At 44.2% G+C, this 24,599-nt stretch overlaps 1 protein-coding gene across 1 annotated transcript in view; it reads left to right on the top strand.

Annotated features, from left to right (window-relative positions):
* The window catches only part of SLC9A7 (solute carrier family 9 member A7), a 125,213-nt gene extending 101,741 nt beyond the window's left edge, over positions 1-23,472 (top strand). The window contains exons 15-17 of the mRNA XM_077815003.1: positions 405-487; positions 5,501-5,606; positions 20,442-23,472. Coding sequence (XP_077671129.1) covers positions 405-487; positions 5,501-5,606; positions 20,442-20,690 — 438 coding nt within the window. The 3' untranslated portion in view covers positions 20,691-23,472. The remainder of the gene's footprint in view (positions 1-404; positions 488-5,500; positions 5,607-20,441) is intronic.
* Positions 23,473-24,599: the final 1,127 nt, after the last annotated feature.

Raw genomic sequence — 24,599 nt, 5'->3', positions numbered from 1 at the left:
CACAAGAGGTGAAATGACTTTTCCCCAAGGTACACTAGTCATCAGTGATTTAACTGGTCTTAGGACAAGGAATATTTTTTTTATCATTAAAGTAATTAAGGATGAATATCACTCCAGTGCAGAGGGACCCAGAACATGCAGCATACATCTTCTGCATTGAATCAGGCGGAACAGCCCTTCACTGATCTGACTGGGGTAGGGCATTTTCTCAGCACAGCAGTGTTCCTAACTCCTATTTAAATTATTCCCCCTCTCTTCCCCCCTGAAAAATCCCATATAAGTGTGGTGTTACTCATTTCAGTGGGGATTACATTTATGTCTAGAATTTCAGTGGAATTTTTGGGTGGAAGTGTGTGTTTGTGTTTCCAGAAATAACAGATTGTATTTTGTCCTTTCATTCTCAGGATGGTCCAGATTCTGAAAGAGGAAACCGGACAAAGCAGGAAAGTGCTTGGCTCTTCAGGTTATGGTATAGCTTTGATCACAAGTATCCTTTTAACAAGTATTGCTTAGCTTCAAGATATTGAAGCTAATGTAATGTTCAGTTTCTTTGCCATTTATAACTCTCTGGATTTACGGATTTGACGATGAAGTTTTGTAAAGGTCATTCAGCAGAGGGCATTATAGATTTGGGGTACAGGGCAGGAACTTGAACTTGCAGTTAATTTCCTCCATTATGGCATGTGGTATTTCACCCTGGTGTGGGGAGAGAAGAGCTTTACTCAGAAAAGGAATTCTGCAACAAGAGCAATGATCAAAAGTTCGAGGTCCAGAAAGTCAGTGATCCATTTTGCAAGACAATTCTCATTTTTGCTAGTGCCCAGAGACCAAACTAGCAGTCTAGTTCTTCCTGAACCTGTGTTCTCCAGCTCAGTTACTTTGCTTTGAATAGCCATGCTGCTTCATTGGGATGGAGCCCTTATGGGATACCCTGTAGATGATATGAGATGTTTAGGACTCAGAAGTTCAGTCTGACTCATCCACCCTCCTACTCTAACACTCTGTCCAAGCGGAAGAAGTTAGTGGGGGGGAGGGGAGGAGGAGTGGCACACGCACAGTTAGAGCATGCAGCCGCTTCCACGGAAGCCAGTAGGAGCCTCTGGGAGCCCAGCACTTTTGAAAAATCAGGACGCTTATTTAGGAGCCTAAATATGAACGTAGGAGCCTAACTCTAGGCACTCAGGGTTGGAAAGTCTTAGCCTAGGCTTCTTGACAGCTGTCCCTGTTCTTGGGTCACGTCCAATGTGGAGAATTTATACTGAAGACTGAAAACACACAAGTCAACTCCTGCCCTCCAACATTTGTGCAACCCCAAATTCCTTGTCTGTACCAGATGCAGAATTTGACCCCTATGTGTGTTACACACCTTTCACTATACTATTTGTGTGGTCTTGCTTTTCTCCCATGTAAAAGGGATGCCCCACAGTTGGAGCTTAGCTCTCCTGTCTCTCCTCCTTTCCAGTTCCTCTGATAGATGCGCTGGGCACTAGCTATACTTAATAACACAGCAAGTCCATTTTTTAAGCAGAGGGGTGGGGTGAGGGGATGACCCTGTGTCCAGATACATTAAGAAATAGCCAGGATAGCCGTGTGGCTTGCACTTGATTGGGACCTGGGAGACCTAGGTTCAGTTCCTGTTCTGCCACAGATTGCTTGTGTGACCTTGGGCAAGTCACTTAGCCTCTGGGCCTCAGTTCCTGAGCTACAAAACCGGGATAATGGCACTTCCCTTTTGGGTGAGGATAAGAGCCGTATGTGATTTTGAAGTGCTCAGACAATATGGTAGTGGGGCCAAAAGAAGTACCAAAGGATACTTCTACACAGCAATGTAAAGCAGAGTGTTAGTGGGACTCCAGTCAGCTGACCCATGTCAGGAAACTCTGGACTTGAGCAGCTACGCTGCATTTTAAGCCTCGGTTAAGGGATTTTCTGACCCGTACTCAAACTTGGGGCATTGGCGTCCACGCTGCAGTACACAGACCCGAGTCAAAGTAATCCTGTCCTGGAGTGCCTCGCATACCTTCCCCCCTCAATTTTGACACTCTGGCCCTACAAATGTGTTTATACTGTGAGGAAACAAGGTGGGCAGTAGATTTTTCCAACTGTGATGGTGCAATGGATGGTACTCAGGTGCCCATAAGGAGCACCTCAGTACATAATCACAATTAGCTCCTGTGGTGGCTGTCTCAGTAGAATGGCTGCAGTTTCAGAAGGCTTTATACTGATCTGTCATCTAATCTGAGAATTGACTCTCCACCTCTAGGCTGAGTCATGCTGGCAGGGAAATGCCCTTGTGCCCCTATAATTAGGGCATCCATGTCCAGGGCTGTCAAACTATTAACATGAAACTTCGCAATTCTTAATTTTTAAACTAGGCTGTTCAATGAAGGGATTTTTGTTTGGTTGTTCTTTTATTTATTTTTGTCTGTTTTGAAGTTTGACATACAATGAAGGTTTCAGAGGGAAAACAGCCAACCACACACACATGTTGGCTGCTGCTGGCTGCGGAGCGGTGAAGTGCATCCCCAGGGCATGGGGTGCAGTGTGCTCCAGCACCCCCCAGGGACTCCTTATCTCTGCCTCCATCGCACCCAGGAAGGCAGAGCTAGGGGATTCCCAGGAAGCTGCGGGGAAGTTTTGGGGCTGGCTCCCACCCACCACCCTCCAAGTGCACGCTACCTGGGTGCCTCTGCACACGCAGCCGCAGGGAGGGCAGGGAAGGCCCAGGAGCAAGGGACAGAGAACAGAGTGGGACCAACGGCTGGGAGAGGGATGACCCCCAACACCTTGGCAGCCGGGAGCCACCTCCCACCTATCAGCTTTGCTCCCTGCTCCAGGCAAGCTCTGTGCAGCAATGAGAAGGAGCTGGAGCTGTCACCAGCAAGAGAAGAGTAGGAACAGGAAGCGCGCTCAGCCAGGCAGGGGCTGCCTGCAGCGCTGCTCCTCTGCTGCCGGGAACTCTGGGATGCCTGGGGAGGACTTCTGGGACCCAAGTCAAGCTGAGGCTGCATGCACACAGGAAAGCAATAGGGCTCAGAACCTGTGGTCCAGTGTAACATGGGCTTGGACCCTCCAGCCCTGCAGCGTCCTGGGACTGTAGGTCCGAACCCTATGTTAGCACAATTGGTGTGTGGATGCAAGATAGGTTGGGCTCGAGCCCAGGCTTACATTGATGTATAGACATAACCTAAGGGAGCACAAACACTAATTTGTTGAAATACTTGTAAATGTTTGTAATCCTTGAGAGACAACTTTTCAAGTGGTTGGAGCCTCTGTCAAAGTATCAGTAGGTCAATTTTTAGGCCAAGCTACTTTAATAGTACTGCTACTTAGCATTCTTTTGTGAGACTCACTGTGAAGAGAGCTGGGAAATAATTCAGAGTATGTGGTAGTGATTAACTGCCTTTTAAGAAGGAAGCAGAGCTGACTAAACTACCCCCTCTCCCTCCTCAAGGTCTGTGCCTTTGTAAACTAGGGTTGGCTGGCAGTGTTTATTTCCTCTTGTCTGCCCGTGGCACAAGCACAGTCCCCAGCAGGTGCAGGAGAGGGAAAAACATTAATTTAGAGCAGCTTTGTTTGCTCTATTACAGTTGAATTTTAAATGCAAGAGATCGGCTTTTAATGCAAGAGATCGGCTTTTAATGCACTTGTTTTCTCAGTAGCGACTAGTGGGCTGGGGAAAGATCTTTGCAGGATTTGTGCTGATGAAACATTGGAATTCAGAAATAGAATTTCTTATTGCTATTGGCTTTTTTTAGTTTCACAAAGAGCACGGTTAAAATGTACCCTTTAGCACCCATGATTGGGAAGGGAGCAATAGGTTTCTGGTGGGTACAGATCAGTACAAATGTTACCTGTTTACACTGGGCTCATTTAGAAGCCTGTCACCTCTGAACCCCAGGTTTAAAGTAGTCTCAGGATAGCTCTCTCAATAAATGGTTTCAGAGTAGCAGCCGTGTTAGTCTGTATCCACAAAAAGAGAAGGAAGACTTGTGGCACCTTAGAGACTAACAAATTTTGTTCAAGTGTTTCACAAGTGAAAAGGAGATCCTTCTTCTTTGAGTTATGGTCCCTGTTGTATTCCACTGAGGGGTCCTCCAAATTCGTGACCGTGGAAATGGTGTCATGGACCATGAAATATGGTCTCCCCTGGTCCCCCACCACGCAGCTCTGAAGGGAGAGTAGCAGCTGCTGGCCAGGTGCCCAGCTGTGAAGGCAGCACTGCTCATCAGCAGCTGTAGGGAAGTAAGGGTGGCAATAACATGGTGGGCAGCAGCCACCACTCTCCCACCACCCCAGCTTCCGGTAGAGCCAGTGCAGAAGTAAGGCTGGCAATACCACGACCCCCTAATAAGCTTGTGACCCCCCCCCCCATTTCGGTCTGGGCGTCTAATTTGAGAAATGCTGTGGAGAAATCACACATTTCGTATGGGTTGGTCACTGCATAAATAGCAAATGTCATGGTTGTGTAACACATCTACAAAATTTGCTATTTATTCCATGACCAACCCGTGAAAATTGTGTGATATCTCTGTGATTTAAGTAGACCCCTAGTTATATGAATGCGCTCTGCATTTGGAGCCAGAGATTTTGAAAGACAATGTGTCTGTTGGTCCATGCATGCTGCCTGGCTCCATCTCATGGTTTTGTCCCAGGCAATAAAGGGTAGTGCAGACCAACCACACCCTTGGTTCTTTCTCACCACTGCATGGTCCAAGTCAGAGCCTCTATTGTTCTCTCGGCCCTTGTGATGCATTTTCTAAAACACAGATAAGACTGTTTTTATTCTTGTATATAGTTAGTATTTTTGTTGTTTTTGTTGCCGATTTAAGGAATTTGGGATGCCGTTTTACTGGCCTCCCATTTCTCTCCCCCAGCACCCACACCCGGGTACTGCATTATGCTGAAGATGGCAAGGTTCAAGGGCTGCGCTTCCTGCCCTCGCTCGTTATCAGTCAGCGACGAGCACCAGCGCTGCCTGGGTTGCTTGGTTCTTCGTGCCATACTAAACTGAGCTACTCTTAGAAACTGTTTCATTGCGGATTGTGGGAGAACGTGTCCGTCCTTCCTGAGCCCCTCTGCAGAATGTCCTTAGCCTGCCAACACAGAAAACTAAAGCGCTTCCAGATGTGCACGCTTTTCTCTTCTGTCCTTTCCAGATGGTGCCCAGATATGGACCCAGCTATTGTTTCATGAATGATTGAGAAGAGAGTAGTCTAGCCCGCTGCTGGAAGCATGTGGGAGGCGAAAGGATTCCAACAGGATCATGGGAAAACTCGCTAAAGGAAAAAAGTCTTTTTCCACTTTGGTGTGTTTAAATTTTTTTAAGTAAAAAAAAAAAACAAAAAAAACTAAACAGATTTTTCTGTTAGTGTAATCAGTTTACACAGAGGACTTGAACTGGCTATGCATCAATGACTGGATTGTTTATACTAAAATGTCTTGTTTTCACAGTGGTTTTCAAGCATACATCTGTTTTCCTTAATTGTTTTTTTTAAAGTTATTTAAAGCCCATTCTCACCCATAGTGGCCCTCCGCTAACCACAACCCTTCCAAGTTGCTGTGGTCTGCTGGCCCGCTGTTTGACTACTCCACAGGTTTATGATGTAAGTATAAGGGCGAAGTATTAACTTCGTTTTTCTACCTACCACCAAAAAAATTTCCTTTACAGGACAAATTACACAACTTAAAAGATGTTGCAAGTGCTGTTTTGTGCTAAGTATGGTAGCAAAAGGTTTGAGACCCAATCCATTGGGCACTATCTTCTGCTGGTATAAATCAGAGTCACTCCAATGCCTTCAGTGGCGCTACACTGACTTACACCAGCTGAGAATTTAGCCTATGATGTTTTCAAGTCATACACAAATAGTATTTACATTTCATGATATTAGGAGACCATGAAGCCCAGTCAACAATCCGTCTACTGTTCAATCCCTTAAAAGTATCCCTTCTGGTTTTAAATACAAAATGATTAAGACCAGACCAATATTTCTGTTCATTATTTTTGGGGTTCCATTTTAGTGTCCCTTAGGAGAGCCAAATGATCCACAGACAATCTGCAGAACTTGGTAAAACACTTCCTTCTCCTCATTCCCACGCTTTATTAAGGTTCTATTTAAAAATAATTCATGAATTGTTAATAATTTTTATAGATTGATAGACCAACAGGTCAGTATGCTGCTTTCATAACTTTTAAAATAACCAGCACCTTCTACTGATGCTCTTGCAACAATCTAACTCGTACTCCTCAAGTTGAATTTGCTTAGAACATCTGTTAACGCTTTATAAATGGAACCTTAATATTAAATGTGACCGAATTCAAACTTGCAGGTTCTCCAGTGTTTAAATGTGGGTGTCATGCTATGTACTCTTGATGCAGTCTCTTAAGAACTCTCCTGTTTCTAGTAAAGATTTATAACCCTCCTCCAGAAGTTTTGAAAAACTTTCTTTCACTGTCTCTGCACACATTAGAAATTCATTTTTCATTTCAAAGTCAAACTTTAGACCTAAAAAAAGTTTGTGAATTCCCATGACACTAATTGCTCTCTGTCAGTAGGTATTAAAAGTGGCATTGTTCCCATCATAAGCATGCCATTGGGAATCTTAAAATAGGTTTTAGGCTGGAAGGCTTCCATCAAACCAATTAGCATGCTGTCAGCAGCCCTTTTATAATTTCATAGATTATTATAGTTCAGCTTCACCTTTTATCCGTTAACTAAGGATTTAACTAGTTGAGCGTGCAGGTCTTGGATTTCATTTAGCTCTGTAGTCTGGCTTTATTTTGTACTCTTATTCTTTTACATAATTTAAACTTCCAATTAAAATGGTAAGTAGCTAGTAGTGCATTTGAATCAGTACAGTTTTTTTGGTTTTCCTCTGGGGCATTACCCTAATCAGCTGATGATTTACTGTTTAAAAATTGCATCCTCATGAGAGTTTTTGTTATATAATCTGTAGGCCATATTGCTTAGCTGTGTAACTCTTGTACTGTAAAAAGCAATACTGTGAAACTATCACTTTTTCTGGCCTTTTTCTCTTGGGCTATATCTACACTGCTTGCTTCTTTGGTGGCATGTAGTGTACGTACCCGTATAGCCCCCTCACATGGGTATAAATAGCAGAGTAGACCGTGAGGCACCGCTTAGGTGAGTAAAGACACTCCTGAAAGGCGTGGGTATATACTCGAGTACGTTCTCTACACAGCTCTTTACACACCCAACCTGTGCTTCCTCATCTATCCTGCTGTTTTTAGCAGCATAGTGTCCCACTGCTAGAGTCTTTCCCGGTTGGCGGAGCCCTTCCCCAGACAGCAGTGGGGAAAGACTCAGCCACCTCCCTGGTGCTGGAGCCTTTCCCAACAGTGGCAAAAGACTAGCAACAGGAAAAGGCTCTCACAGCAGTGAAAGGTTCAGCCTTTCCCCATTGCCTCCCCTCTGCCAGAGCCTTTCACTGACATGTATGCCACACACAGCCATGTGGATGTGGTGTGCTTTTCACTGTTGTACAGTGGTAGGTGGTATAGATGTAGCCTTGGCGTGTTGCTAAATTTAGATTTAGAAAAAACCTAATAACCTTACGCTTTAGCCACTCTGCCAGATCTCTGAACACCAGAGTTGTTCTATGCTTATCCTTATGCTACAACTTTCAGTAGGTGACTGGTTCTGCGATTGCCATGAAAGCTCTCCAGCTTTTCATACACTTCAAACCAGAGGATGTTTTTCTCCCTTCCCTACCAGGTGCAGGGGATTCAGTTGAAACACAGTCCTGTCTGTTGTGGAACAAAGAGATTAGCCTGTAATGCGTATGCTTTTGTGATGGTGCCCTCAGTTTAGCACATTTAAATAGTATAGTTGAGAGGATTAAAGAATAAAATGAACGACTTACTAAAAATGCATTACTAACACAGCCAAAAGAGGAAGTTACTCACCTTGTGCAGTAACTATGGTTCTTCGAGATGTGTGTCCCTATGGGTGCTCCATTTTAGGTGTCTGTGTGCCCCTGCATCTCTAATCAGAGATTTTTGGTAGCAGTGTCCTGTTGAGCCCAAGCATGTGCTCTCCCTCCCTTATGGTCTGCCTTGAGGCTATTTAGCACTGCACAGGCAAACCCCCCTCACTTCCTTCTCTACCCCAAAGCCCTATAGAGAACTCCGAAGTAGAGGGGAGGAGGGCGGGTTGTGGAGCACCCACAGGGACACACATCTCTAAGAACCATCATTACTGCACAAGGTGAGTAACTTCCTCTTCTTCTTTGAGTAGTGTCCCTATGGGTGCTCCACTTTAGGTGACTCTGGAGCAGTACCTATCACTGAAGGCTGGGACTTCGGAGCGGAGTCTTTTACTACAGAGAGTACTGTGAAATTGAAGATGGTGTCAGCGGCCAAATCTTCAGTGATGGCATAATGTTCTGCGAAAGTATGGATAGAGGCCCCAATCATTGCTCTATAGATTGGGGAGATAGGAGTATCCCTATGGAATGTGATGGAGGTAGGAACTGATCTCATGGAGTGCGTATGGACAGAAGCAAGTTGCGCCCTTGCTAAGTGATTAATGCAACTAGAGACCCATTTGGATAGTCTTTGAGGAGATATCACTGAGCTTTTGGATCTTTCTGTGGATGAAAGGAAGAGTTTAGGGGATTTCCTGAAGTCCTTAGTCCTGTCCTAGTAGAATGCTAATGTCCTTCTAATATCTAGCATATACACAATTGTCTCCCAGTTGTCACAATGTGATTTTGGGAAAAAACAGGGAGATGGATCTGTTGATTCATATGGAATGTGCAGAAAAAGTAGGGAGAAACTTGGGATATGGCCTTAGAGGAGTTGTTTGTTGGTTTTTTTGCTTTGTTTTTTTAAAGACCAAGGCCGTGAATGATAGGTGTGCCATCAGGGCCACTATTTCTCCTATATGCGTAGCTGAGGTGATGGCAATTAGAAATGCTGTCATCATGGACAGGTGTAAGAGAGAACAAGTTGCCCTGGACTCGGAGGGAGGTCTAGTCCAAGCCCTGAGAACTAGATTAAAGTCCCAGGCTGGAGCGGGTGGCAATGCTGTTAAAGAGTCTACACGTTAGTGGTTGAGCAAACTTCAAGTGGGAAGCCATTTTCGCCATGAGATGTACCTTAAGGGAGCTGAGTGAGAGTTTAAAATGTAGTGCAAAATCAGAGGGAGGAAAGATGAGGTTGGGTCTGTCCATTTGGAATGGTACAAACTTGGAGTCGTTTCCATTTTGTAGATAGGTATGTGGAGTGGTCAACTTGTGTTTCAGCTTGTCAGAGCATTCTGCTTCTAAGCCTTGGAACAAAGAAAGATCCAAGCCTGGAGGCGGAGGACCCATGGGTTGGGGTGCCACTGTTTTGAGAGAGTGGGTGAGGAATGGGCTGACGTCAGAGGAACAGGAGGGCATGTTGCCATCTGCGTCGGTAAGGGAGCCAGACTTGTCATAGTCAAGCGGGGCAATCACAATAACTCTCGCTTTGTTTCGTTGAATTTTCAACAGAACCTTGGATAGGGTAGGAAACTGGGAAAAAACATACAAGTGGGCCCTGCCCGCTGAGAAGATGAGAGCAACTACCAGTGAATGTTTCCCCAAAGGGTGGCTATATCTTGAAGCACCTGTGAATTCAGTATGCACTCATTGTCGTGAGAAAATTCCAGCGGAGACTGCTGGTTATCCCGTTCTGTATCCCTTGTAGACAGACAGCTGAGATGAACACATTGTGATGGGTGCATCAATTCCAAAGTTTGAATGCTGTCTTGCAGAGGGAGGGAGATCTGGCAGCTCCTTGGCAGTTTATATAAAACATAAAAGTCACATTAAGTCCATCATAACCTTTGTGTGTTGTTTTTGATGAAAGGCAGAGTTTGTGCACAGGCACTCCTGACAGCCCCTAGCCCCAAAAGAGCGATATGGAAGGTCATTTCTGTGGAAGGCCATTTGTCCTGAACCTTGTTGTTGTGTAGGTGAGCTCCTCAGTATATTAAGGAGACATGTGTCCCAGGGTGGTGAATGTGGGTAGTGAGAAGAATGGTCTCGCTTGTACTGCATCAGGTTGGTGCTGCTAAAGTCCAGTCACTGTACCGGGGTTAGTATGCCACTACAAAGAAGTGAACCTTGGAGACTACCCTGTGTGCAGCAGTCTGTACCTGTAATGATCCTGCCCCAAAGGTAAGCAGTAGGAAATCTCCTGTACGATAGTTGTATTGAGATATGGAAGTAGGTACCCTGTAAGTTCAGGGCTAGAAATCAATCTCTTTGCTCTAGAGCTGGTCCTAACTGCTGTGAAGTAAGGTAAGGTGACTTCTGAGTGGTGTGACAGGTGTATAGATGACAGCTGATGCTGTAAGGTATCATTATTCAGGCCCCCGACTAGCTCATCAAAGTGCTTATAAGAGGCAGTTTGAGAGGTCATGGACTGGGGTGCAGACTGTTCTCACTTTTGAGCCCTGGGCCTCTTACACTGTGGCTCATAACAGCACAGAGATGGTGAGCATTGAGAAGATTGTGATCTGTGGTGTGGTTGAGAGGTATATCTTCTCTTCCGTTCCACAATGTAGATTCCTAAGCAGTGTAGTGCGGTCCGAGAATCCTTCAGGATGTGGAGAGAAAATCTGTCTTCTCCACAAAGAGTTTGGCCCTTCAAATTGGAAGTCTGTAGCTCTTTGGGCAATCTAGAGAGGTGTAGCGAACAAAAAAAAAAACAACAACCCACCTCAGTACCACTGTCATGGAGACTGGGCAGGCAGCTGTAACAGCTACATCCAGTGGTGTCTCTAGAACCGGTCTGGCTATTAACTGACCTTCTCTAAGAATGGTCTGAATCTGTTCTTTTTGTGTTTCCAGTAATGTTTCAGAAACATCCTGGGTTTCCCAAGATTAACAAAATTGTTTTGGCCATGACAGTTTGGTAATTTATGACTCTAAACAGTGTTGTTGATGAATACGCCATCTTGCGAAGCCTGATCATATGGAGTTGACTTGGGATTATGTTGCTTGCTTCATGCATTAACCACATCCACTATGATGGAGTTGGGTTGCGGATGTTGAAAACAAAGTCTGCCTCTTTGGGTAGAGATGTAGGGTTGTTTTTGTTTACACTGTTGGAGGTTGGCTCTGCCAGATGATTTTGGTAGGATCTAGAATCAGCTCATTAATTGCGAGGACAGTTCTAGATGAGAAGGTAGTGTGCAGAATTTCCACCAACTTGTGATGTGTATCTGCCACCTCCTGTAAGGGAATCTGCAGCTCATCTGCCAGCTTCTTGGTAAGATCCAGAAAGTTCTTAAATCTTCACCTAGTGATGAGGGGTGGGCAGCACAGTCTCATCTGGGAGAGATGAGGAGAAGTGTGCTGAAGAGGTAGCCCCTCTTTAGGTGTTTTTTCTTCCTCTTCCCCCTTCTTTCCTGTTCTGAAAAAAGCTTTCTCCTGTCCTGGCTCAGGTGGTCTCCTGCCCTAGCTTAGGTGCCAGGCTGTAGCAAACCATCTGGTGGACTCTCCGTGAGAGACACCGGAGATGGTCACGCCATGTGTGTATATACCCGAAGAGTTACAATATGGCCTTGGGAGGGAGAGGCAGGAAGGCAGGCATGGGCGGTTGGCATGATGGAATTGGGGATGACCCTTGTAGTGTGGTGGTGGGCCACCTTGAGGGGCCAGGGAATGATCTCCTCCTGGCCAGTGTCAGATTCGTCAGTGGGTAAGGGTGCTGCTGACTGGGGTACTGGCAGTATACAACCCAGTGCTCAGAGCAATTCTGGGTGCCGGGATGTGTTCGATACCAGGGTCCTGGTACCAAGTAATGGGGATTGTGGTTCTTCCCCAATCAGGTCTCCAGGGTATCAGAGCTCATGCAGAACCATGGGTTCATTTGGTACCACAGAGGAGGGTCCATGGTATATTGTCAGTACCGATAGTTGGGCAGAGCACTCCCTAAATGAGAGTTTTGCCCAGTACAAAAAGCCACTTTTTTAGAGACGGTATGGTAATTGTCTCTCCCTGGGTATTGAGGCCACAGGTCTCCAGAGCATCAGAGCACCTGTGTTACCATGGGCTCATCCGGAACCCCAGAGGAGTGTCTGTAGTCTGTATCAATGGTTGGGAAGGTGCAGAACATTTCCTAGATGGGAGTTTTGTTGCATCTGGTACCAAGGGATTTCTCTATGCTGCTCTTTTAGAGATGGTACGGTAACTGCCCTCTCGGTGCAGTAGTTGCCCAGAGTAGAACTCCGAGCAGCACAGAGCTTACAGAAGCCCCTTGTGGGTGCCGAGCGGGGCAGAGCTCAGAACAGGGCAGAGCTCGCAGCAGGAAGCCCCTTCTCAGGTTTCAGCTTCCAGAGCTCGGTGCCCAACTGCGCAGCTGAGCTCACAGCAGGAGGTTCCTCTGCTGGTATTGTCCTACCAAGGTGGCTGCTCTGGGGAGTCCCACTGGCTGGCCAGCTACTCGGGGGTCGGTGCCAAGATGGCCACACTGGGGAACACCCCTCTGGCTGGCCAGTTGCTCGGAGGAGCCTTTCCAGGGGGAGTCTGCTGGTGGCTTCTCTCTCTCTCTCTCTCCTCCTCTTCTCCACTCGACCCCTTTTGGAAGTGAAGGCTCCGGGGATGATTGGGGTCAACACCCACCAGAGTCCCCTGCAGACTGAAGTGTTTTCTCTATAGGGAGGAATTTTTACTTCAGCTCCCAGCTCCTGTGAGGCTGCAGTTTTAGGTGTGGCAGGTAAAGCACTTCTGTGAGGGTCTCCCAGGCGCAGTGAGTGTCTGGCCATTACAGGAACTGACTCCTGGCAGGACAGGAACCGCTTGGAGCAGAGAGAGCCAGGCAAGCCCCTGGGCAGGGGGTTGTCATCCTCGAGCAGGGAGGAATATGCAGAGGAATATCCTCTTTACCTTTATTTTTTATTTAACACTGAAAAAGGAAATAATTATGAGTCTACTAGATGCCTGGGGGAGGGTGGGGGCATGCCCCCAGACAGGGAAAGAAAGTGAAGTTCTTTTCCTTTTTCTCTTTTCTTTTTAAACCAAAGGAATAAAATAAAATAAAACACTAGCCTGAGTACTTTTAGGGAGAATGAAGGTAACAAAACAAACACTACTCATGCTAATGACACAAATAAGGAAGGTTTCAAAATAGCAGCCGTGTTAGTCTGTATCCACAAAAAGAAAAGGAGTACTTGTGGCACCTTAGAGACTAACAAATTTACTTGAGCATAAGCTTTCGTGAGCTACAGCTCACGTCATCCGATGAATTTGTTAGTCTCTAAGGTGCCACAAGTAACTCCTTTTCTTTTTACAGATAAGGAAGGGACAACTGCTCGTTCAGTCAGAGGCCAAAGGCGGTAGAGAAGGAAGTTGGGGGGGAGGGGGGGAGAAGAGGTTCACCCATGTAGTGCTAAATAGCAAGGCAGACCAGGAGGGAGGGAGAGCACATGCGGGGCTCAACAGGACGCTGCTACCAAAAATCTCCAATTAGAGGTGCAGGGGCACACAGACACCTAAAGTGGAGCACCCATAGGGACACCACTTGAAGAAGAAACTTAGTTCCAAAAGGAAGAAATAAAGCTACTTATTAAAATGATGTCCAGTTTTCAGATCTCCTGTAGGCCTTTGCCTGAGGAGATCATGATCTCCAGGTTGTGGTGAGAAGACGGTGCACGAGCACATTGCTTTACCCTTCAATCTTTTTGTCGGTATTCCTTCTCTGAAGTAATGTGCAGCCAGTGCCAATGTTCCCTCTCATTTTTTTTACATCCATGTGCAGAATGAATTTTGTTATGCCTCCATATTGGTGCGCAATGTGTGGCAGGGGTGGGCTCAAGGGGTTCGGAGTGTGGGAGGAGGCTCAGGGCTGGGGCAGAGGGTTGGGCTGTGAGTGGAGGGGGTGGGCTCTGGCTGGGGGTGCAGGCTCTGCGGTGGGGCCGGGGATGAGGGGTTTGGAGTGCAGGCTGCCCTGGGGCTGCGGTGGGGAGAGGACTCCACGCAGCAGCCTGGAGTCAAGGGAGAGGTGCCTCTCCCCTTGCCGCGGCATCTCTGAGGCTGGGGCCGGGGGAGAGGCACCTCTCCCCACCTGCGTGGTCCTTGATAGGTGTAGCTTAGAGGGAATTTAAGCAGCCTCCGCTTTCCATAGCTGGTTTTAAAATTACCTTGCTATTTTCACATTGTGGATGCTTCCCCTTGTGCTCTGGATGCGTTTTAATTAGATGATAAGGGATAGAATACCTTGCAGGGAGTCAAGCAACCCCATTTGTATGTAGAATGCAAATAATGGCTTCCAACTTCGATATTTACCGTCCTCCTTACCAATTGAATTCAAGTGGCTTGTTTGTGAGGTGCTGAGTCAGCACACCTTGGTATATAGAGTGGGATATTTTTCAAAAGCAGTCAACATTGGCTTACTTCTGCTCCCACTGAAGTTCTCCCATTGACTCCAGTGAAGGAGAGGTAAGCCAACACTGAGTGCTTCTGGAAATCCCACCCAGAAACTTTAATCCTTACTTCCTCAAATGCAGGTTTACTAACACAAATGGGAATAATGGAACAAATTGTAATTTTAAAAGAACTTTGTCATACCTCCCACACTGAAGCTGATTATTTAAAAAAAAAAAAATAACCCACACGATAACCCTGGTATTTGCCTTTTAAGTCTTTAAAGATATCCGTATAGAAGTTTATAATATTTGCTGTTACTTTAAACTGGTTGATCCTACCAAATCTTTCTTCTTCTATTTGGAAACACAGCTGTGTGCTATTGTCTGCTCGTCCTAATGTAGCTACATTTCATCAAAGTTTTTCTGTTAACAGCTTGCTTGATTGGGCACTCATACTTTTGATGTCTGGATGTTAAGGACAGAGCATTGCTGGCATAAAACCAGTAGAGGGAGCTAAATTACCTTTCAGGGTAGTGAAAACCTGGCAATAGGTTTTTACTACAGCTGGTCAAACGTTTTCACATTTCAAAATTTGGAAAGTCTCTTTTCCTTGAAATTTTGACAAACAGGAATAAAATTATGCAGAAATTCTCAGTTTCTTACCCCCCATGTTTTTATTGGCTTGTTTTTATGCCAAACTTGCACGCATTTGCTCCATGATGGTGTACAGAATTTTGCTTAATTATTTAATAGCAATCTTTAAGACAGAGTGCATTCCCCACCAAATTTAAGGTAGCACAGATTTTTGTGCTCATACTACTTGATATTGTTTGTTACAGTTGAAAACATTGCATCAGAAGTGGTCATTTAAATTACACATACTGTCTGTGCTGGTAAAAAGTGGTGATAGTAGTTACAATTAAACTGCAGCTGTTTGTACAAAAACCATATGAACCGTACCATGTATACGTCTTTTGCACTCCCAGGTCTTTTCTAGTAGATAGCAGAGATGATTGCCTGTGTAATTAATGATCTTAAATAGGTTCTAATCTTTTAACCACTAGTAACCCCAGCGCCCTTTCCCAGGAGTGTGATAATCTTAAGAGCCAAGTTTTACCGTGACTTACTGCCTGTGAAATTCATTGAAGTGAATGCATTGTAGTGTATAGATCAGGGCAGAATTGGGCTGTGTGTGTGTGTAACTGACAAATTGAATGAGTTAACAGTGAAGTAAAATATGTATTTCTTGAGTGAATTCAAACTGCTCCTTTCACAGAATGATAGGGGATTGTAGAGGCCAATTTAGAGTTATTCTTGGAAGAATTTCAAGTCCCTAGGGATCCACTTGGATACGTTTCCCATCTTTCTCAAAAGAATTCTTCATGTTGCCTGGGACCCTTCTCAAGCACAGTAGGTTCATTCACACATCCTTTCTGCCTGGGAATATGCAATCACGGATTTACATATTAAACATAATTGTTAGAGTACATATTCTGTGAAAACAAGTTTCATAATTTGTGAAGCAACTTCCATAGAAGTTGGATTGTTCCAAAAAAAACATAAAATAAATAGCCTGTTGGTTGCAAATGCTAATCAAAGAGGTGGGATAAATACAAGTCTCTTGAGTTATAAAAGGCGGTGCTTCTTGAATATGTGGCGAAAACTCATTTGTTTGCCCTAAAATTGATCACATTTATAAGTTCATAAGTATGGTCTTATGGCAAAATCATAGGATGGCAGCCAAGATCAATGCAGGAACTGCCATGCAGGATCAGATACACATGGTCCACCTAGTCAGTCTCCAGCAGTGGCCAACACCAGATGCTTCAGAGGAAGATGCAAGAAGCTTTATAGTAGACAATTTTGTGAAATGATGTATTGTTTTCTTCACAATCCTCCTCATTTATTGGTCAATATAAGCATATATATACCTTCTGAAAATCTATTTTACTCTGTTCAGTCTAATTGAATGTTCTTATTCAGACAAATATCAAGTTCTTCTATATTAAACTTTGATACTTTAGTCTTAAATCTTCTGTCTTGGGTGAGGCAGACTCTGGGCGGCACTTACCTTGGGGGCTCCCTGAAGCAGCAATATCCCCCTCATTCAGGTCATAGGCGGAGGCATGGCCAGGCAGCTCTGCGTGCTGCTTCTGCCTGCAGGCACCATCCCCGCAGCTCCCGTTGGCCACGGTTCCCGGCCAATGGAAACTGAGAAGCCAGCACTCTGGGCGGAGGCAGTATGCAGAGCTGCCAGCCACACCTCCACCTAGCAGCTGAGTGAGGGGGATGTCGCCGCTTCTGGGGAGCCCCCCACGTAAGTGCTGCCCAGAGCCCGCCTCACCCCATCCCATGCCCCTGCCCCCTCCCACACCCAAACTCTGCTGCTGGGGTGGGGAGGGGCATGGTGGCCCAAGACTGCCCCAGCAGTGGCCATGCGCCTGGCACAGGGGCTGCCTGAGCTGCCCCAGCTGCTGCAGAAGTCATGGAAAGTCACAGAATCCGTGACCTCCATGACCATCTCGCAACCTTAATTCTACAACATGGTAAATAGGAGTGTCTGGCTTACCTCACCTAAACAATTAATTAATTAATCACATCCTTCTCCAGTCCTGACTAACCTATGTTTTATATCATCTGTGGATTTTGCTACCTCACCATTCACCTGGGCTAGTAGACCATTCTCCATCGAATCTGTTTTTTAGTGGAAAATTGGATTTTCAGCTAGATGAAGTTTTCAGCGTAGTCTCTTCCTGTAGAAAATTTTGGTATTTCAATTAACAATGGAGCCACAATACAACAGTCCTGTGCTCCCATTCTCCTCTCCATTCAGGGCTCTCTTGCTGAACTACACCTCACATGATTACGGTTAAGGTTTTGTCATGGTTATTTTTAATAAGTCACTGACAGGTCACGGGCAATAAACAAAATTCATGGAAACCCGGGACCTGTCCGGGCAGGGGAGGACTGACAGCTCAAGCCCCGCCGTGCAACTGAAACCAAAGAAGTCAAAGGTCTGTTAGTCATGGAATCTGGGACCTCCGTGATGAAATCATATCCTCCTTACACATGATGCACTACAGGCCATGACTTCTATAACACATCACCTCCCTTCACCAGAAGTGGAGAAAGTGGTGCCTGATAGGAGATGTAGTCTAATAGCCTAGCCTACAGTGGAGAATGGGAGCATAAGACACTTGAACTACAACTTCCATGAGGCACTGTGGTTCCAGTCTGAAAGAATTACTACTTTCTCTCTTTGTAGTGATCAGCAGAGGTGTATCATAGGAGTCCCTGGTCATAGTGCATCATGGAAAATGTAGTCTGTCAGAGAGCCCAGCCCATAGCGGAGAATGAGAGAATGACATCTGAATTACAAATGCCATGAGACACCACAGCACCATTTAAATCAAAATATTTGTTTTTCAGCTGAAATATTTCACCAAAATATCAATTTTCTACAGAAATTTCATGCGGGGGGAAATTTGGTTTTATGTTTAAAAAAAATCCATTTTGAGGGGGTGCATGGGGTCGGGGAGGTTGCTGTTTTCTGACCAGCTGTACTGTTCACTCTTTTCCCATATCATATTGAACACTGGTTTCAACAAAGAACTTTGTGGTCCTTTGACCCATTTTTCTGCATTGGAAATTAGCCATTATTCCTACTTTCTGTTTTCCCTAGCAGATCGTTGCATCTCACCCCATGATGGCTGAGTGTATTCATAGCCTCTTGTGAATCGGTTTCTTAAAGGATTTATGGAAGTCAAAAGAACTAGAAGTTTATCTGAGCTGCTATCATGATCTCTTGGGGTTTTTTTTATATCAGTTAAATTAATTTACCTTGTGCTCAAGTAGGCTATACTGGCTTAATTCTCAGGATTTCCTTCAGTGCTCTTTCACTCACTCACTCACTCACACACTAACACACACATGCCCAGCTTTCCAGTCTGGTAGCTGGTTTTAATATGTTCATATTTTTGTTACTGGGTCACCTCATTCTTAAATTTCTTTAAGAACTCCTCTTGGATGTACAGCATCTGGTGCTGGTGACTTGTTAATTTTTATCAGTTTGCACACACCTCTTTTGACACTCCCTCCCCCTGCTTGCCCCAATCCTCAACAGAGCCTGGAGTAAGTGTCTCTGTCTTTTGTGGTGTTAAGGAAAAGTTAGCATATGTGCATATGTGACTTCATTTTGGTTTGGGGCCCACCCTTGTCTAAAAGGAAACACATCATGCACCAGGAGGAGTGTTCCTTAAATACTGCATTCCTGTGAACCCCCCGCCCCTTGTTTCCAGCCTGTCTCGACTCCCGGTTTCTGTTCTTTGTCTGTTCCTAACTCCCTGCCTCCTGGCCTTGATGCGAGCCTCCCATCCTGATAAGAAAGGCTACTGGTGCATTGCTTTAGGACCATGTTGTGTAGCTGAAGTAATGGTTTAGCACGGGGGATGCACTTAGCAGGGATAGGTGGTAGATAAGGGAAGGGTTTATCTATTGGCTAAGGTTTCTGATGCATAAGGGCAACATGCTTTGCCAAAAGGTATATAATCTCTGTATAACCTGCATTCGGGGTCCCCTCCTGATTAGCAGGGGGGCACCATGCTCGAGCGTAATAAACTTAGTATCTTTGGGAACTCTGCAGTTGTGGACTTTGTTCGTGTGCCTTAGCCTAGACTCGAACTGTGTGTGACCTATCAGGTATAATTCGCAGCAGTTTGTGTGCGTGACCAATTAGGTATAATTCGTAACAGTGATAATGACTGATTCCTGTGTAATGTTGAACAAGTCACTTCACATGTTCGCATTTGTATCTGTAAAATGGGGATAGTAGTACTTACCTATCACATGGGTTGTGAAGCTTAATATTTGTAAGTGCTTTGTTGTTGTTCATTTTCCTTGGTAATCTTGGCTTGCTGTTTTTCTTTAGACTTTATACCCCACTTCATAATTTAGCATATTGGCTAACAAAAAATTAGCCTAGATTTTTAGACTCTTGTACTATTAGCTTTCTTTCATAATTCTATTTTGCAGTGACTCTTCAGTGCTAAGAACCAACATATTTGCTCCAGGACTCAGGTTTTTAAATTTCAAAAAACCTACATTTATAGCAGTAGCTTTACAGGGAACAGTAAGGTGATGTTTAACCACTTGGTTTAAAGTTCTAGCTTTTACTTACTTAGGCTAGACTTTCAGAATTTAGAGTAACAGCCGTGTTAGTCTGTATTCGCAAAAAGAAAAGGAGTACTTGTGGCACCTTAGAGACTAACCAATTTATTTGAGCATGAGCTTTCGTGAGCTACAGCTCACTTCATGCATCCGATGAAGTGAGCTGTAGCTCACGAAAGCTCATGCTCAAATAAATTGGTTAGTCTCTAAGGTGCCACAAGTACTCCTTTTCTTTTTTCAGAATTTAGTAGTTCAGGTTTTTCTAATATATCTTGGCTGTTAACAAGAGGTGAAAGTAAGCCAGTACGGCATACTGGCAAGAGCCGGTGCACCGTACTGGGGCAGCCCGGCTTCCCCAGGCGGCAATTTAAAGGGCCTGGGGCTCCCAGCAGTGGCTGGAGCCCCAGGCTCTTTAAATTGCCTCCGGAGCCCCGCTGCTGCTGCCCTGGGGTAGCAGCTGCGGGGCTCCAGCGGCTATTTAAAGGGCCCAGGGTTCCCCTGCTTCTACGGTCCCAGCCCTTTATATAGCCGCCAGAGCCCCACCGCTTCCCCAGGGCTCTGGCGGCTAATTAAAAAACTGGGGCAGTAGAAGCAGGGGAGCCCCGGGCCCTTTAAATAGCCCCCGGAGCCCCAGGCTGCTGCTGCTACCCCAGTGGGGGAGGAGGGCACACTTACCTTACAAGGTGGGCTGGGGCTGGCTCTGACCCCCTCAGCCCTGCCCCCTTCTGCCCTAGGCCCCGCCTCTTCGGGGGGCCAGAGCTGGCCCCAACGTACAGGTAAGTCACTCCACTGACTTTCACCCCTGCTGTTAACTCTTATGTATTGACTGGTAAGTGTAGATCCCTTCGTTCAGCTATTTTAAGACAATGAAAAGAGAATATTAACCAAGTGTTATTGGATGCTCTTTTGTTTCAGAATCAGGAGCAGCTTCGGGAGGAGGATTCAGATTTTATTCTGAATGATGGTGACCTCACTCTGACATATGGTGATACGACAATAACTGCTAATGGCTCTTCTGGCTCCCGCACTGCTACCACTAGCCTCGATGGCAGGAAAACAAAAAGTAGTTCAGAGGAGGCATTGGAACATGAGCTGGGAATGGGAGACCACGAAGTTACAAGCAGGGGCACCCGACTAGTATTTCCTTTGGAAGACAATGCATGACTACTGCCTCAGTAAAAATACAGCTGTTGCCCTGTGGATGGATCAAGGAAGACTGCAGGCCCCAGCGTCACTTGAGGTGGGAATGTTGCTTACTGAATTGAACTAACCTGTCTGTCTATAAGTGGTTTTACTAACGTCTGAAGACACCAACCTTGACTTTTTTTTTTCCCCCCCAAGATGCTGTCAGTGAGTTTTTAAATGTCTAAACTAGAGAAATGGGAAAATTGGTCAGTCTCTTCTCACAAAACTACTGAATCTAAGTAGATTAGCATGCTGCAATTCTCTCTTGTTCTGTTGCAGCACCTTTCTGAGAAGAGGTATGTGAAAATGTTACCCAGCAGAACCAAGCTAATTCAGGCTGGGTGGAGTTCTACTTTGGCTTGGGAATAAGGGAGGGGAAACCCAAACAACAGTCTAGTTATTCTGAGACTTTAAGGAATGGGTGCATGTCTGATTTTCAGCAGGTCCAGTGTTCAGTTGCTCTCTAGAAAACTTGAAACTCTGTATAAAGGGGAACAGTATGTACTAGGAGTACAGGTGCATGAATGCAACACTTTTCTGGGATTTGTTACTGTACGACAAACTGCATTGAATTACTTCAGGAAAAAGGGAAAACAGCACAACTTCCTCATTGGCAACATATAGTAGGGACAGTTTAGAATAATTCAGTATTTAAATAGGGAGGCAGTGAATGCTGTTTAGCCCCTTAGCTTTGGGCAATATGAGTATTACTATTCACATATCTTCTATCACATCACAAGAGAAAACTTCTTAGTGTCCAAGACTGAAATGATTGACTTAAGCCCTTATCTAGGCTCTGTGATTTAAAAAAACCACTTGTTCTCTCATTAGGTTAGTAAAAATCAGATGAAGGAAGCTGGAACCCTATTTTTTTGATGGAGATAGAGCAGATAGTGATATTACTTGCAGTGAAGCTAGAAAACAGTATTGAACAGAATATGGAATCTTGTGGTTTCATACTGAGATGGGAAGTATCCCTGGAATCTGCTTTGATTGCCTGTTAGGTGGGATGGCTTAAACTGCAAATGTTTTTACTTAAAATGGGGAAGACAAAACTATAAATCTAACCATTTGTGGTTATTACATCTGAAGAAAGGTGTTTCTATTCATTCTCTTTTGTAGAGTACATGTGGACTTTCAGCAGGGCACTGCACAATACATAAACTGTGCAAGTGGCATACAAACTATAGTCCCATCTGAAATGTGAAAAGGGAAAATGTCTTTGCCTAGTACTTGGCCCATATTCATGTATACTTGCTTTAACTTATTGCTTAAGGCTTTTTAATTCCCAGCTCAGTAGCTATTAGGGACCTCTGGTGTATTAAAGCAAATAATTGAAATCTATTACCTCCTAAACAGAAGCTCAGCTACTGAAAGCATGCTTTAAAATGGTGTAAAGTTATACTTTCATGTCTCAAAAGGGTTTAGAAAATATTTTTTTTAAACTGGCATTTTGTGGCCCACTATTAAAATGTAATGTAATATCAGTTTGCTAAAGTGCATTTTTTTTTAATTTGCCACTTCAGTTTGTTTCTTTCCCATAAACTTATGTATGAATAAAAATCCATTCTGGTTTTTCGTTAAGTGACCGGTTCAACTAAACAACAGGCTAACTTTAAAATTACAAGTTCCAACTGCACAACAGCTCTTAAATTGTCTAGTTTGGTTTATTTTAACTACAGTGATCTACCTCCTACTCCTTCCCTCTTGAAGACAAATTATTGATCTGAAAGAATCAAATTAATGACTATGCATCACGGGGCAAGACAGTAAGATTTCTAAAGCTAGACCTGCCACTTCTGTGGCAGAATTGGAAAGGTTATACAGTCCATCTGTTCCCTTCTTGAGTAGTTCAGAGATGAAAAGTTCAAGCATCCTGCTGAGAGCACTTCAAGCAACAGACCACGTAAACAGTCTGGCACTCTGCTCCCATGATTAGAATGGATAGCATTGTGTGTGAGCACTCACTATCTTTGTTATTCCAAGACTTGCTTCTTAAATACTACCCTGGGAGAAACTGCTTGTTCTGGAGTGATGAAAATGATGAAGTTTACGCTTTAACTCTTTAGAGCCTGCTGCATTATTCTTCTGGAGTGATAAATCCTAATAATGTCAGACATTTCCATTTGTAAAAACTTAAATCATTAGCCAACCTCAGAATGATGCGAACTGCTTTTCAGATTTTAGAGAGCAGAACCTGTCCAAATCAAATGGACTTGCCCATCTCTGGAGTCAGGCAAACCTTTATATGCAATTCAAGACGGGCTAAAAGCTGTCAGACTATTAGAGACAGGGTGGGTGCGGTAATATCTTTTATTGAACCAACCTCAACAAATTTGCCTCTCTCACCAACAGAAAAGTTGGTCCAATAAAGGATATTACCTGACCCACCTTGTGTGTCTAATATCCAGGGACCTACAAGGCTGCAACAACATGGCATACAAGAAAAAACTATAGTGGCTCAAAGCATTTCAAAAATACCATAACGAAGTGCCAGAGACCGAGCCTTTTTCAAAATTACTATTTTCTACTGCAAGACTCGCTCCAAGTTTTAGCACCATCCTGTACCAGAATGCTTCCAATAGCAGAGTTAAGACTGAGCATACTTAAAATGGAGTTAAATCTGAAATGCTAAACCTGAAAGAGGGGCCTAGTACCTTTCCTCTTAGTGTTTCATTCCTTGGCCCTTAACTTTAAAAACTAATGTAAAAGTCATCTTGCAGCAAAGTTGTCTAGTACAGACAAAAAGAAAAGGAGTACTTGTGGCACCTTAGAGACTAACAAATTTATTTGAGCATAAGCTTTCGTGAGCTTATGCTCAGATAAATTTGTTAGTCTCTAAGGTGCCACAAGTACTCCTTTTCTTTCTGCAAATACAGACTAAGTGACCGCTGCTATTCTGAAACCTAGTACAAACAGTTGTCTGAATGTCAGACTGAGGGATAACTTAATTATGCACCCTTAAAAGGAAAGGGTCTTTAATTATAAGTTATACTTTAAAATAGTGGTTCTCAATCGGGGGTACATTTACCCCAGGGGCTATGCAGAGATCTTCCAGGGATACATCAACTCTTCTAGATATTTGCCTAGTTTAGAACAGGCTACCTAAAAAGCACTAGCGAAATCAGTACAAACTAAAATTTCATACAGAAAATGACTTGTTTATACTTCTCTATATAATATACACTAAAATGTAAGTGCAATATTTATATTCCAATTGATTTAAATATGGTAAAAATGAGAAAGTAAGCAATTAAGTGTGCTGAGACACTTGTATTTTTATGTTTTGATTTTGTAAGCAAGTAGTTTAAGTGAGGTGAAACTTCGGGGGATGCAACACAAATCAACTTCCTGAAAGGGGTACAGTAGTCTGAAAGGGTTGAGAGCCACTGCTTTAAAGCAATGAAATGAACATGGTTCTTTCACTTTCAGTTTTGACTTCAACCTTTCTTCCCAATTTGGACTTCAGAATGAATCAAAGCTAAATAAAGTAACAGCACCAACCACTTATTAATATGGAACTCATTAACCATTACAGAAAATAACCCTTTAATAGGATTTCTTTACTTAAAAACTCACAAGAAACCTTTAATCTTTAGCATGACATGTTTTACATTTTCAGCTGGTGCTCAGATTCTTCTCATTTGTAGGTCATGTGCTCTTTCAATTTACCTTGTACTGAAATTTTGCTCTAAATGTGAAAATCCTTTTCATGAAACAGTGTGATGAATTTTAACTTTATACCAGTACTGAAGCTGGGTTGTTAGGCTAGAGCTGGACTTAGACATAAAACAGATGTAGTAACAAAACTATGGAAAGTTACTGAAATACCTTTTTTTTTTTTTTTTTTTCCCCTCTCAAGCTTGCTCTGAGTCTCTGAATGGAAAT

This window comes from Eretmochelys imbricata, chromosome 1, assembly GCF_965152235.1.
Source record: "Eretmochelys imbricata isolate rEreImb1 chromosome 1, rEreImb1.hap1, whole genome shotgun sequence".
Taxonomy (NCBI): Eukaryota; Metazoa; Chordata; order Testudines; family Cheloniidae; genus Eretmochelys; species Eretmochelys imbricata.
Note: the sequence above shows the minus strand (reverse complement) of the source record. Positions and strands in the feature narration are given on the sequence as shown.